Genomic DNA, 14,998 nt, shown 5'->3' with positions numbered 1-14,998 from the left:
TCTAATGTTAACTCATTAACAGCATACTATCTGCTGACAAGACACAACAAAAATTCTAGGAGCAAGCACCTTTCTGGGGACACAAGTGGTATGGCTGGCAATGACTTTAATATGCCACCCAAAATAGAGACTATCAGAAAGTTTTAAAGGCTGAGAAATGAAGAAAAACTCCTTTGGCAAGGATAATCTCACAGGTTATCTGGCCTGGGATATTGAAAAAAAAAGCTAGTTTTACTTTAAGGTCTGGCATCCTCAGCCAACAAAATATCAAATGAAACCAAACCTAAGAATAACCTAGTTTCAGACCCGGATTCAAAATAGAAATTGTCTGTGTCTCCTTGAAAAACTCCTCCAGGTCATGGATCAGTACCAATAAGATTTTGTCGATGTTCTTACCTAACAGCAAACTTCAAGTTCTCTCTGCGTGAGGTTAATTTTCTCACTATTTAAACATTTATGTGGCAGTTAACAAAAGGAAAACGATTTTACATTCTGTCTGTGTTAATCCCCAGAAAAAGAGATCAGGGCCCTAAGAGGGGAATTGGCTTGTTCTGGGCGTCACTGTCAGTGTGATTAGAACCCACTGCCCCCACCTACAGAATGCTGCTTAGCACGCCAAGGGTTACACATTTCGGCCAATAATAGCTCAACAGACAGTTTGTTTTACAAGGAGATATGAAAGAGAGAAATTTCTTTTTTAGAATCCGAACACCCGTTTCAAAGAGATGCTCTTATTTCCTGTTGGGCAGACTTCCACAAGAAACAGAATATTTTGTTTCCAGTGTACCTCAGTCTTATGCGCTTGAAAATGTGCAGCCAACAGTATGACAGGCATGTCACCAAGTAGGTGACATTTTGGAAGGTGCTGCCGCTGCTCAGAAGGGCAAAAACACGTATTTCTATTATCACAGTTTCAAAGAGAGTGTAAAACTGAAAAAGGAGTGCAGCGGTGTGTGGTCACAGGGCTGACACCAGAAGAAAGCTCTGACACCCTGTTACTATGATACTTACAGCCTTGTCTCCTCACAAGGCTGGCTCCAGACACAAACACGCCGAGACAAACGAGCCTTTTCAGCTGCAGGGTGGATTCTGCCTGCTGGGGCAAGCCCGGGTTCCGGTGGAGAAAAACTCCTCAAGTCTTTAAAAGATCAAAAATTATTTTCTTTTCCAAGAGTTAATAAACAAAAGGGTGTTTCCAGTTTTTAGCAAGAAACACCTTCCATTCAAAGAAGTGCGGAAACTCAAACTCTACCTATGTGACTCCATTTGCCATGTGATGCCATCACTTCCACTCAAGCCTGGTGCATGCTTAACTGCAGATGTCTATTGTTCTCTCCCTTATTTCATTCTCCGGGAATGATTTTAACCCCGAGAGCATGCCACCAACAAGTAGGTGAAAACTAAATTGGCCGAAGCATAAAACTCCACATGGAACTTAAGCCGAGGGTCTTTCTGAAAGCCTCCATGTTGGTTTGGAAAGAAACATTTATTCCCCTGTGTTACTACTCCTGCAAGATCTCTAAGAATGAACTCGGTGGAAAAACATATACTACTGCAGGCCCCTCCTCACTTCGCCAGTGAGCTATCTTGTGTTCATCTTTATTCCCTAATACCTAGCATGTACCTGGCCCCGATAAAAATACCAAACCATTGTTAAAGGATCTGTCACATTGGAAACCAGATTCCTAAGTCTACAACATAGTTTTATAGAGTTTCCAAGACTTTCAAATGGTTTATAAACCCTTCTCTCGTTTGGATTCCTCTTCCATACCCTGTGAGAGCCTGTCTTGTTTATTCCTCTATTAGACCTCGAATACCTCCAGTAATATCATCTGTAGACTCTCCACCTGACTACAAAACAGCTTCCCTGCATTAGTCTCTAGCTCCTTCATTTCAAAGCCAGCACACTAAGCCTACTTCATCTTATCACACCCCAATCAAAATCTCCAGTGATCCAATATTACTGAAAACAAAGGTCACCAAACGTCAGCACACATAAAATCTCCCAAAAGTCTTGTTAAAACAGATTATATGGTCGCATCCCTAGTGTTTATAATTTGGTAAGTAGGAGTTAAGGGTAAAAATCTGTACTTTTAGGGGCACCTGGGTGGCTCAGTCGGTTAAGCATCCAACTTCAGCTCAGGTCATGATCTCACAGTCTGGGAGTTCAAGCCCTTCATCGAGCTCTGTGCTGACAGCTCAGAGACTGGAGCCTGTTTCAGATTCTGTGACTCCCTCTCTCTCTCTGCCCCTCTCCCACTCATGCTCTCTCTCAAAAATAAAGATTAAAAATTATTTTTTAATAAAAAGTCTGCATTTTTAATATATTTCCAGGTAACGTTGGTCCAAAGCAACGGTTCCTAATTACAGGATCCTAAACATATATAACAAAACCACCTTAGGAACTAAAAAAAATAAACAAAAATAAATAAGTAAATAAGCCTACAGAATCCAGCCCTTATCCATAGTGATTCTCATTCAGAAGGTCTAGGATGGAGCTAGGAATCAAACCCTGGATATATCAAACTCACACCAAGCCTCAGAACCATTAGTCTGAAAATTAATCACAAACACTTTGCATGACTCTAGAGGTCTTCCACAGCCTGCACCCAAATCTACTTAGCCTCAGTTACAACTTTTTCTTATCTCTGCATACTATTTTCCATTCCTTCTGAGTCACTTGACATCATTTCATTTACCATTCCAGCCACCTAGACTGCCATTCCCATCTCCTCTATTCTTGTGAATCCTCCAAGAATCAGCTCATCATCAACCTCAAAAAGCTTTTTTGGTCCATTCCACATGTTTTAGAACAATTCTATGACACACAGTGCCAACTACCGTCTTATATTTAGCAACAACAGTTCATTTGTGTGTCTGCCACTCCATACCCAGTTTATTGATGGGTGTGTAGCCTGATATTACTCAGTAACCTGTACCCTGAATTTTTGAATGAACTCGAAAATACAGCAAATTAAAAACAACTTTAAAAGTTACAGAATAATTTTTATAGTATAATCAAAATTTAAAGTGTTTACATGAACTTCTTACTCAAAAATGTTTCATTCTCAAATTTGCGGATTAATAAAGAAGAGAATGGACCATTAAGAGAACAACCACAGATTAATTCAAGTCATGACAAAGGTCATTCTTTCAACATATACCTAAGAAAACAAAAGATGGGGGCAGCAAAGTAGATAGGTAAGAGGAAGAGAAAAACGGATTAAACGGTAAGAAATAAGTAACATGGTTATACCTCGATCTCAAACCAATCAAACACAGTAAGTGAAATGAAATGCTCTTCCTATGTTAGACACCTCACCTTGTGTTATTAGATCAGTTTTAGTTTTATATTCTTTATCTGTCAAAGAGCTTAAGCCAATGATACATGAACATATTAACATCAAATAGTAATAGTATTTCCAAGTGTATGTTTTGGGCACTACCAGTTTCCTGAGAGAGATACAATTGAGACCCCTTTCCTGTCTTAAACATGTCTTGGGGGTAAAAGCAGTGGGGAATGGAAAGAAACTGCGAATGGACACAAAGTTTCTTTATAGGGTGTTGAAAATATTCTAAAATTATATCATAGTGATGGTTGAACAACTTCATAAATATACTAAAAACCACTGAAATCTATACTTTAAATGCATGCATCTTATGCCAGGTAAATCCTATTTCAATAAAGCTATTTAAATAGGCAAAACAAATCATTTCATAATATGAAGGTAGGATCCCAAATCATTCTTTTGAAACTACATAATATGAAAGGTATAAGTCATTTAATAAGCTGCAAACACACATTTTAAATCATGTTTCCATTTCAGCTCTTAATGTCTGAGGTAACTTAAAGTTCCTTAGTATATTATAAACATTTTCAATATAATACTTTTGTTTTCAGAAGTATGGGAATTGTATGTATTTAACAAATTCAAAGTAGCTAAGGCATATATATCTTACTTTGTTCATAATCGTAATTCTTCATGATAGTATTATAAATACGATCCTAACAGACTTAAAAGCTGTTTTCAACTTGGAACATTAGTCTAAGTTGGTCAAATATTAGAGATCCTAAGAATTTATAAAGTACTTCATAACCTTGCAAGAGTAGGTAGGTTTAGATAGTCTGTACTTTCTAGGGCTTGATGTATTTAAGTTTTAAACGCCAGAAGTACCAGCATACAAGTAATTCCATCTGATGATATTATGTAATCTAATAGTGTACAACATGCTTGCATAATACAAACTATTAGTATTCCACGCTATGTCTCTTTCTATTCATACATCTTAATCTATCAGTACCTTTATATTTAAAGAGGATTCTATTTTTTGAGAGAAGAGAGCGGAAGGAAATAGAATTTTTTTTTTTAATGCTTTATGTTATCTTTGGCAGAGAGAGCACAAGCAGAAGAGGGGCTGAGAGAGGGGGCGACTAGACATTTTTATAATGGGTTCCTTCTAAGCACTATGTCTTTTTTCCCTCTGGCTATCTTTAAGACTTCTTTCCTTGGTTCTTGGCAACCTGGTGATGATGGGTCTAGATATTGGTTTTCTTTATGTCAAGGCTGCTTGGGATTTGTTGGGCTTGTTGAATCTGTGGGTTTGTGTTTTTTAATACCTCTAAAAACTTTTGGTCACAATTTCCTCCAATAATTTTCTGCCTCAATCTCTCTCTTCCCTCTCCTCTCTACCTGCAACTACAAAGCTGCAGGATACTGTCCCGTTATGGACAATATGGCCTTGTTCATTTTTCTTTGCAGTTAGCTTTCTTCCTGCGTTTCCTTTTGAATCACTCTGATTCATTCATCTTTGAGTTCCCTGATCTTTTCTTCTATAGCAGGCAATCTGTGGCTAAAATCATCTTGTGAATTGCTCATTTCAGATATTATTTTTTATTAGTTTTCTTAAATCCCAGTTAGAGTCACATTTTTCTGCTTTCCCACAAATTGTATGCTGGACACGGGGGGATGCTTCAGTAGTGAAAATATGGATTATACTGTCGTGCTTCAGAATGAGTTTTGTTCTCGCCGGCAGCTGATGTACAGGTGGATCGGGCTCATGCTGGAGAGACCTGGTGATGCAAAACCCAGGGCAGCCCCTCCCCTAGGGCTGGAAGAGTCTCTATCCCTGAATCACAACCTTTCTGAGGCCACATCTGAAAGCATGGGGTGTTCAGCAAGTTCTCCCCACGTGGACTGCTCTGAACTCCAACATCTCCAATCATCTGACTTTGGGCATTTCCATTCAACTCACAGTGTCAGGGTGGCAGTTTTCAGCCAAACCCTGTGGTGTGTCTATATCACTCGGTATTTGACCAAAGGCTCAATGGCTCTCTTTTCAGATGGACTGGGTGCCTCCTCTGTGCGATCCTCTCTTCCCCACCATCCTAAGCCACAAATTCCAGCTGCCTCCACAGCCCTGAACTCTCATCTCTGCTCCCTTTGTTTAGGGAGGCTACTACTGCCTGCCTACATTTCACTTCCTTGTGCCGCAGCCTGGCAGGTGTCCCCCAGGAAGAAGGCAGGAAGAATGTGGAATCCACCTCACGTGTTCTCTGCTCTGAATTGAATGTGCCAACTCCCTGAGTCCACCCAGTTGTAAAGCCACTTACAACAGGAGGTAACTTCATCATGGCTAGAATCAGAAATCCCTCATTCTAAGGGCGCCTGGGTGGGTTAGTCGGTTGAGCGTTCGACTTTCGCTTGGGTCATGATCTCGCGGTTCACGGGTTCGAGCCTCGCGTCGGGCTCTGTGCTGGCTGCCAGCTCAGAGCCTGGAGCCTGTTTCAGAGTCTGTGGCTCCCTCTCTCTCTGACCCTCCCCTGCTCACGCTGTCTCTCTCTCTCTCTCTCCTAGAAATAAATAAAACATTAAAAAAAAATTAAAAAAAAAAAAAGAAGTCCCTCATTCTAACTATTTCTGAAATGGCTTTAAAATCTATGATCCTGTTTCATCATTAAAATAAACAGGTGACCTGAAAAGCACGTACTTCCAGGACATTAGCAAATCAAGATATAAAACACTGTAAAACTAGTTTCTAGGCAATAAAGACATTTTATTCAATACACAAATGTTCTTCAAGCACCTACTATGGACATGTGGTAACTGACAAAGGGGCGAAAGGAACTCAGGGAATATAGTTGCAACATACAATCTTTCCACGGAGCCATCAAGAAAGCACCCAGTCTGCACACCACACACACACACACACACACACACACACACACACACACACGAATCCATCATTCAATCCATCAGGAGCATACCTGTCTGCACCACACACACACACACACACACACACACACACACACACACACACAAGAATCCATCATTCAATCCATCAGGAGCATACCTATACTCTTAGAAATGACTACAATTTACATTCATAATTTATTTTTTCCGGCAAATATTCCTATCTGCCATGCAAGTTATTTCATTCCCACACAGTTACATTTTTCAATTCCCTACATATACTTAATTTCTTTTTTCATAATAGTAGGTACTATCTAACCAAGTTGCTTCCATTTAGCTATGTCAAATTTGCTTCGGCTAACTCTTAATCGTATTTCCAATTCTCATGTGTCCAAATCACATATATTTGCCTGGCACATGAAGACAGAATATAATAAAATTTCTAAATACCATCTCTGCAGCCTCATACCAAACAGTAATATCATTGCTCCCATCTTCAGCAAATCAAAGTGATGCATTTATACCTTCCAGTTATTTTCATCTCTCAAAACAAGCTCTTGACCTGTCATTTACCCCAATATATGCAAGAGATGACTGTACGAAAATGGTCATAAAACTAAGCTACATATGTTTATAAAATACTACCAAAGAACATTTTAATATTGATTACCTTAATATAGGACTAATTCCAGTGCATTAAAGCACTTTATAACAGAAGGCCAAATACTGTATACAACCTTGATGGCTACATATTGAGAATCTAATTTTAAAGGCTGGCAAAAAAAAAAAGTTAAGAAGTCTTCTGAAGACAACAGAAGTTGATAACATCGGCAGCATCTCCTGTCAACAGCAACATTATCCTCTCACTGTTTATGAGTAAAGGAATATTCTAGGTGGTAGATTCTTCGTTCCAACCTGCTATTCTGAATCAAGATGGCACCATGTATAAAAGGACCTTTTACCTGCAGAACGTCCTGGATCTTCACCCACACGTCCGCCATGTCGTACAACTTGACGTCTTCCTGCGGGGCCAGCGGGGTCACGACGGTGTCCTGCAGGTACCCCAGGACCACCGAGTGTGCGGTGGCTACCGCGTTAAACTTGTCAAACAGCAACTCCAGCAGCTCTAGAAGTAACCTGGGGGAAGAAAAGAGGTAACGTTGACATAGGCGCACCCACACCCACGAGGATGGCTCACGAGGCCCCGCCCGGAAACCATGTATCTACAGGGAAGCAGGAGCCACTATGGACACAGCGCCTGAGATGTCCACAGATGCATTTCCAACAGTCGTAGGATCTAAGCAGCATTTGAAGTCTGAGCCTCGGTTTCCTCTGCCACGAACTGGTAGTGATGTAAGAATCTAAGAACCAGAAGTAACGTCCCTAAACCAGCTGGAGCCACTCCATGAACGTGTTCCCTTTTTTATCACATTTCAGTGATCACCACACCACCACTCTGTATTCATACAGGCAGTTTCTCCAAGAAATTCAGGCAATTTTTCAGACAACAGCTCAGATGTTACACAGAAGGTGCTATTTCCCCAGCAATAAATTGGGCACTTTGGTGACGACACTAATCCTTTTAGTCATGGAAAGCTGTGCCTACCATTCAAACTTATGGCCTAAGTTGCCTGAAAAAAAGAGACACGCCTGCCCGAGCAATCGGACTTTCACCACAGGGAGCAGCTTAGGCATCTGCATTATCTCATTTCTCATAGTGAGAGATGCTGGACACATATTATTACATCAATTTTATGTACTCAAGGACACAAAATGAGGTTGCGAGGCAGCTGAGCCTAGAACAAAAGTTGACTTCCATGGCAGTGCATTTAGCCATGTACCTCTCACTATAGTTTTAGAATGGAGATGTGTATTCAGAGACAGTCCGAAGCTTTACGTCAGGAATGCCGAGTGATTCCACTATCACTGAGGCTAACGCTGCAGTGATCACCCAGGCTTCGAAGCATCCTTTCCTCCTCTGAATTTGTATTTCATCCCACATGTAAGGTGCTTATATGTAGCTCATATATGTGACTCAATAAATGTGGGTCATGGGTATTTATATAGAGACATTTTAATCCCTTCTTCATTATTAGTCTTTCAGTGTAGGAACTGCTTTACACATCTCCGTATATTTAGGGGCGTTTAAAACAGTGATCAGCAAATATTTGCTGAATTTAATGTGTATGCTATGAACAAGTCTAGAAAATTCTGAAATGTGACCTTTACTGTATACTGTGGGCTCTCAGTTTCAGATTTCCTAAGTAGACTTAGAAACCAACCTGAAAAGCAGAAAAGGAAAGCAAAAATGCTTGTCAGCAGTGTCACTTAACAAGACTTTAGCACCATAAATAAGAGGTCATAACTACAATTTCATCAAAATGTATAGCATATTATCCATTCCTATGGCTACTTTACTGCCCAATTACTATAATCAACGTGCCGGTAGGACAGCCAGTAACTCTCTTATGATAAAACCCTAATATCTGTTTGACATTTTAATTTAGAGGAGACAGAATCAATAAAAATTTCTGTAGTACCCTCAGTTTAGAACACAAATGATCCAGAAATTAAACACTGTATTTATAAATAGGAGCCACTCTACTTTGGAATGATGTTGACTTTTTTTTTTTTTTTTTTTAATCTTTTAAAGGTCAAGTCCTATTTATGCTCACATACGCCTAAAACAATTCTTTCACATCTGTGTTACTGGCGAAATTCTCAAATACCAGCAGACGGGTACAAAGTACAGGAAGATGTGCCTAACGTTAACAGCCGAAAGAGTTAATTCAGTGTAGGGAAATGAACTCCATAAAACAGATACCTGGCATCATACAGAGCAAATTCCTGAGGAAGTGAAGGTTCTACTTTTCAAATATTTAAGCTAAGAATGTAAGTCGGTGGTTCCCAAATATCAATCCACGGACCACAGTGTACTTTTCTGTGACAGACAGCAAAATAAGAAAAACAGGAACACATATTAACTTTTGACAAAAGTAAATTAATTTGGTAGTTTGGGTCCTCTCCTGATAGGAAAAGTCTCCGGTTGCTTTCTGTCATGATGGCGATTATTGCCAAGTGTCCTTGACAAAATTAAAACTGAATACCCTCATATTAGACCCTAACGGTTCTTGAAATCATAATGATCCAGGACATCCAGAAGCTGGAGGCACACTGAGGTCCAATTTCCCAGAGGCATGAAGTTCCAGGTACAAGCCTGCAAACCAGCAACGAAGCAGAAAATGTAGGAAAAACAGTGGCTCCTCTGAATGGAGGGATGCTGCCATCTGATCACCTCCAGGGCCCCTAGGCTCCATGACTGCACATCTCGACTGCCGCTCAAGGACAAGAGCCGCTCAGCAACCTGGGGCAGCGCTCGATTTCGAAAGGAGACCCAGCAGGGAACCGAAGTGTAAGATGAGACCCATGGTATCTGTTAACATCATGGAAACAGCAGTCCTTTGATGAAATGCTGACTCGTTGCCAGCTTCTCTCATTCCTGGACAGTCAAGGCCAAGACAGACCTGTTGCACAGTATGACCATCGTAACCATAAGACAGGCCCCACAGGGAAGAGAGAAGGGGAAGAGACAGGCCAGAAGTGAAAACATTCTACTGGCAGCTCTACCTCCATGTGAAACACCAACCCATTCCAAGGAGAGGGCCTCTCTCCCTGCCTTAGCACAGCACAACTGTGGCATCATTATCAACCATGGCAGTTCTGACAGCAGAATTAAAAACTTCTGTGCTGCAAATGGTACCACTGGGAATGTGAAAAGACAACCCAAAAAATGGGTGAAAATATTCAAAAACCATTTATCTGACAAAGGATTTGTATCTAGGATATCTAAAGACTTCATACAACTCATAATAAGAAGACATATAAACAAATTTTAAAATGGACAAAGGGTCTGAATATGTTTCTCCAAATATATATGTATATGAATGACCAATGGGTAAACAAAGGACATTCAACATCACTGGCTATCAGAGAAATGCATATCCAAACCACAAGATCCCATTTCTGCCCATCAGGATAGCTATCTTCAACAAGACAAACAACAGAAAGTGTTGGTGAAGATGTAGAGAGAAACTGGAACTTTCCATACAGCGCAAGAAGGAGGGTAAAATAGTGCCACTGCTCTGGAAACCTGTTTGGCACTTCTTCAAAACATTAAACATACAATTACCACATGAACCCAGGAATTCCATTTCTAGGGATAGCCCTGAGGGAAATTAAAACACACATGTGCACAAAAACTTGTACACAAATGTGTTTGGTGGCATGATTCCTAGTAGTAAAATATTATACTAGGAGAACTATAAAAATGGAAATAATTCAAATGTCCATCAATTCATAAACGGACAAACAAAATGTGGTACATTTATATAACAGACTGTTATTTGGCTATCGGTGAGAAAGAACGGTGGAGGCATGCTACGATATGGATGAGCCTTGAAGATAGATAGATAAGCCACAGAAGGTATGAATATTTATTTAAAAAAATACCCAGAATAGGCAAATTACAGAGAAAGAAAATATATTCATGGTTACTTCAGTGGGTGGGAACTGACTACTAAAGCATATGGGTTTTTTTTTTATTAATTTTTTAAATGTTTATTTAGTTTTGAGAGAGGCAGAGCATGAACAGGTGAGGGGCAGAGAGAGAGGGAGACACAAAATCTAAAGCAGGCTCCGGGCTCTGCGCTGTCAGCACAGAGCCCGATGCAGGGCTCAAACCCACAAACCATTAGATCGTGACCTGAGCTGAAATCGGACGCTTAACTGAGTGAGCCACCCAGGCGACCCTAATGGGGATTTTTTGGTTGTCGTTTGGCAGGGGACAAAAATGTTCTGGAACTAGACAGGGATGCTGGCTGCACAACACTGTGAATACACTAAAAACGACTGTGTACTATGTGATTTACAATGTAATATGTGTATTTTTTTTTTAATGTTTTATTTATTTCTAGGAAAGAGAGAGACAACGTGAGCAGGGGAGGGTCAGAGAGAGAGGGAGTCACAGACTGAAACAGGCTCCAGGCTCTGAGCTGTCAGTCAGCACAGAGCCCGATGCGGGGCTCGAACCCACGAACCGCGAGATCATGACCTAAGCGAAAGTCGGACACTTAACCGACTAAGCCACCCAGGCGCCCCATGTAATATGTGTATTTTAAAAAGAAACCCATCATAGCTATGGCATTTGAGTGAGGGCAGTAGGAGCCCAACACCTCCCCTCCCCTGTAGTGAAAAAACACACAAGACAGTGAGAAAGGAAAGTGATGTCTTAAAAAGCGAAGTAGTAAGAGAATAGAGTCCTCTAGAGTCTTATTCCAGGGGGACATTAGCTTTTCTCTTTGGCTCACTTGTTTATTGTTTGTTCTTCCTGCTAATGTAAGTAACCTGTAAGAAATCAAAAGATCCACATTCTTTCCTAGCACTGATAATTCTTACATTTCTTTGCGAAAAAAAAAAATGTCAATGTCTTCAAGTGTTCCCATCTCTGAAAATAAAGTATTAATTGATAGCTTCTCTAGGGCTCTCACCCAACTGCTGGAAACAGCACGGTAGAAAATGGACAGAATTCGGTACAGGAAAGAGCATTCAGACCCTCTCTGTGTGGGTTTCTAGCGTGAGCCAACTCTGAAGAAGATGCTTACCTTTCCTGAAAGGGAGAGATGATTCAAGCGAAGACAGAAATTTGGAAGGAGAGATGGTGGGTTTAGATCTGGTTCGGTATAAGGTGTTATGTATTTAAGCAGTTGGATATGCAAGTCTGGAGCTCAGGGGAGACAATGACACTGGAAAATTTAAAAATGATAAATATTTGAGAGGGTGAGATCACTCGGGGATAATATGCAAAGTAAGTAAGGCAGGCGAGGTCCATGCCCAACACTTCCCAAAAAAGCAGCTTTGAAAAGATGGTGAGGAAGGAGCTAGGGAGGAAAAATGAGGCCAGGAGAGAAACCCGTAGAAGACAAGAGAATCAGCCGAGCTACATGGAGGTCACAGAAGGTAAGGACAGTGAACTGTGCAATTCACAGGTCCCAGCGACCTTGGCAAGAATTTCTGAACTCAGCAGTGGGATGAGGAGTGAATGGCTAATAAGGAAAAAGTAACCAAAGTTAAAACACGCTTTGTGAAAGGAGCGCCATTCCTCACCAACATATGCACTCCTTAAAAAAGAACGACCACTCCCTCCTGATGCGCCAGAGAAGAGAGACTGGGAATCATTCACATAAATAGGACATAAATCCACTCTCGTCTGGCTCAATTTAAAGCCAGCAGAAGTCAACTGAAACAAGTTAATATTCACAGACACTCTCCAACTGCCCACACAACACTAGATGGAGAAATCAAGTGTTTTGCCTTCCTCTGCAGATACACTCAGGGTCACCCAAACACATAAAGCCCCATGAAAATCATTCCCCACTCCCACCACAAAATTTAAATAAGTAAGAGAAATAAAACACTGCAGTTAGCTTAGTTGCTTAAATCATATTGGGCTCAAGGCTTCACCACTGATCTAAAAGACGAAAAGAACAGACAGAATCAATAACTGCTGGAGACTCCTTACCCCGAACTCAACAAGAAAAGGCCTCACATATGAAGAAGCCAAAGAACGTCAGAATTTAAAATTTCAATTAGTCGTAATTTCTACCCTTCAGGAGAAAATAACATACATTCTCTCTCACTCGCACACCACAGAGTATGTCTAGAGCCACAAAACAGGAGGCAGTAACAGTAATATGACATCACAGTGGGTGAAGGAAAACGTTAATCCTGGGATGGCAAGACAGTATAAATGCCACTGGGAACCTCAGACGTGAAGCCAGCTCTCTGCTGCACATCCGTGGAACCTTCGATACGTCATGCAGGCATTCCAAATCGCAGGCTCCTCAAACACAAACTTCTTCTATTACAATTTCTTGATCACCGACGGTGAGAATTACATGCAAAAATGTATGTAAAAGTATACTGAAAAAGCAAACCAGGGGGCTCCTGGGTGGCTCAGTCAGTCAAATGTCCAACTCTTGCCTTTGGCTCAGGTCATGATCTCACAGTTTGTGGGATGGAGCCCCAAATCAGCCTCTGCACTGAGCCTGCTTGTGAGTCTCTCTACCTCTCTCTACCTCTCTCTCTGCCCCCTCCTTATTTTTTATCTCTCCCCGCCCCTCCCCTGCACTCTCTATCTCACTCTCTCAAAATAAATAAATAAACTTAAAAAGAAAAGCAAACCTAAAACAACAAACTATTTTCTGTACCTTTAACAGTCACCATCTGGAGAGGGAGGGATGTGCAGAAGACACAAGAGATGCTCCAGATGTTTCCGTGGCCCAGCTGTGTCTCTGCCCCTCCCACAGCTTGGTTAGTAAAACCCGGCTTGTATTCCGTGAGATGTTCCAGCATGATCCCAATAAAACTCCCTCTTTAATTTAGCTGGAGCCCGTCACTGGTAACTAAAGGAGGCCTAACTCACAGAGTAAGAGCCAATTCCTTCATTCCTCTGGGATTCTATGATCCGTCCAAAAAAGAGATGCTCAGAGTGGACTGAGAGAAGTGACAAAACAGTGACATCCATGGCCTCCCAGGTGAGAATGTAAGGACAGAGTCCTTTAATGCTTCATTATAACTACATGCCTCCCCCGACACATGGCCCAATGCCCAGAATGGAGGAAACACTCAAATACTGTGGGTGCCCAGGCTCTGAAGTCAGTGAATGAACAATACAAGGTGGCAACAGTAGGAGAAGTCTATGATTAGAGACACTGCCCAGGGGTCCTCTGCCTGGGGCTGCTGGTCAAAGCCACCACAATGGAGGAGAGCTCTGAGACAGCAGGGCTCAAGTAGGAGGGGAAAGAGAATGATGACCACAGGGATGAGGGCCATGACAAAAACCACTACGCCTGCCACAACCACACTGCTTACATGCTGGGCACTGTGCAAAGTGCTGTACTCGGGTTATCTCATTTAAGTCTTCGGACGACCCTACGAGGAAGGTACCGCTTTTATCCGCATATTAGAGACAAGGAGACTACTGAGCAGATAAGATGCAAACAAAGCCCTCAGTTGTAGAAGATGTTCCTTTTAAGGAATATTGGCGGGGTGGGGGAAGGAAATCATTTTTCAAAAGAGGCCAAAGAAGTATCAGGACTGTACGATGCCAAGGAAACCAAGGCTGGAAAGAGTATTAGTAGAATGGTCTATACCTGCCTCTACCTTTTCACTGCAAACTAGTTTTTGTCCCTGGTATTCCACTAAAATAACTGTTGCAAAAGTCTCCAGCAGTCTTTTCGCTCCATCTCATCGACACTCTTGGGCCTTTTTTTAATTAAGTACAGATCCGGCTTCCACTGCCTACTCTCCATCCTCCTTGAAGCACTGCCTCCCACCGGTCCACAAGCCTGTACTCCTCCGCTTTCCTTCTACCTCTGGCTGCTCCTTCTCAGGGACCTCTTCCTCAGCCTGCTCCGGAAGGGCTGTGCACTGCTCGCAATCCTCACACTCCCTCTGGGTGAGCTCACTCAGCACGGCCTTCAATTTCCCACCTACTAATGATGCCTAAACCCATCTTCGGGCCAGTTCGCTCTCCTGAGCTCTAGACCTCAAACTTCACAGGTCTTACACAGAACGCATCCTATGGCTCCCCAAACCCGCTCCTCCACGGCCCCTACGCCAGTGAATGGTACCACCTGCCCCAGCAAATCACTCTCACCTCCTCCCCTCCCCCAGATCCAATCAGTCACCACGTCCTTCTAATTCTTTACTATCTCTCAGACACACCACTTTGCTCCATTGCCACTGTT

At 41.8% G+C, this 14,998-nt stretch overlaps 1 protein-coding gene across 3 annotated transcripts in view; it reads right to left on the bottom strand.

Moving 5' to 3' along the window:
- Positions 1 to 14,998, bottom strand: part of EXOC4 (exocyst complex component 4) — a 752,259-nt gene that overhangs the window by 641,777 nt on the left and 95,484 nt on the right. For all 3 annotated transcript variants that reach the window (XM_039243428.1, XM_039243437.1, XM_039243444.1), the window contains exon 7: positions 7,154 to 7,328. In XM_039243428.1, coding sequence (XP_039099359.1) covers positions 7,154 to 7,328 — 175 coding nt within the window. The remainder of the gene's footprint in view (positions 1 to 7,153; positions 7,329 to 14,998) is intronic.

Source organism: Hyaena hyaena, unplaced genomic scaffold, assembly GCF_003009895.1.
Source record: "Hyaena hyaena isolate Hyena2069 unplaced genomic scaffold, ASM300989v1 scaffold_8, whole genome shotgun sequence".
In the NCBI taxonomy this organism is placed as follows: domain Eukaryota; kingdom Metazoa; phylum Chordata; class Mammalia; order Carnivora; family Hyaenidae; genus Hyaena; species Hyaena hyaena.
Note: the sequence above shows the minus strand (reverse complement) of the source record. Positions and strands in the feature narration are given on the sequence as shown.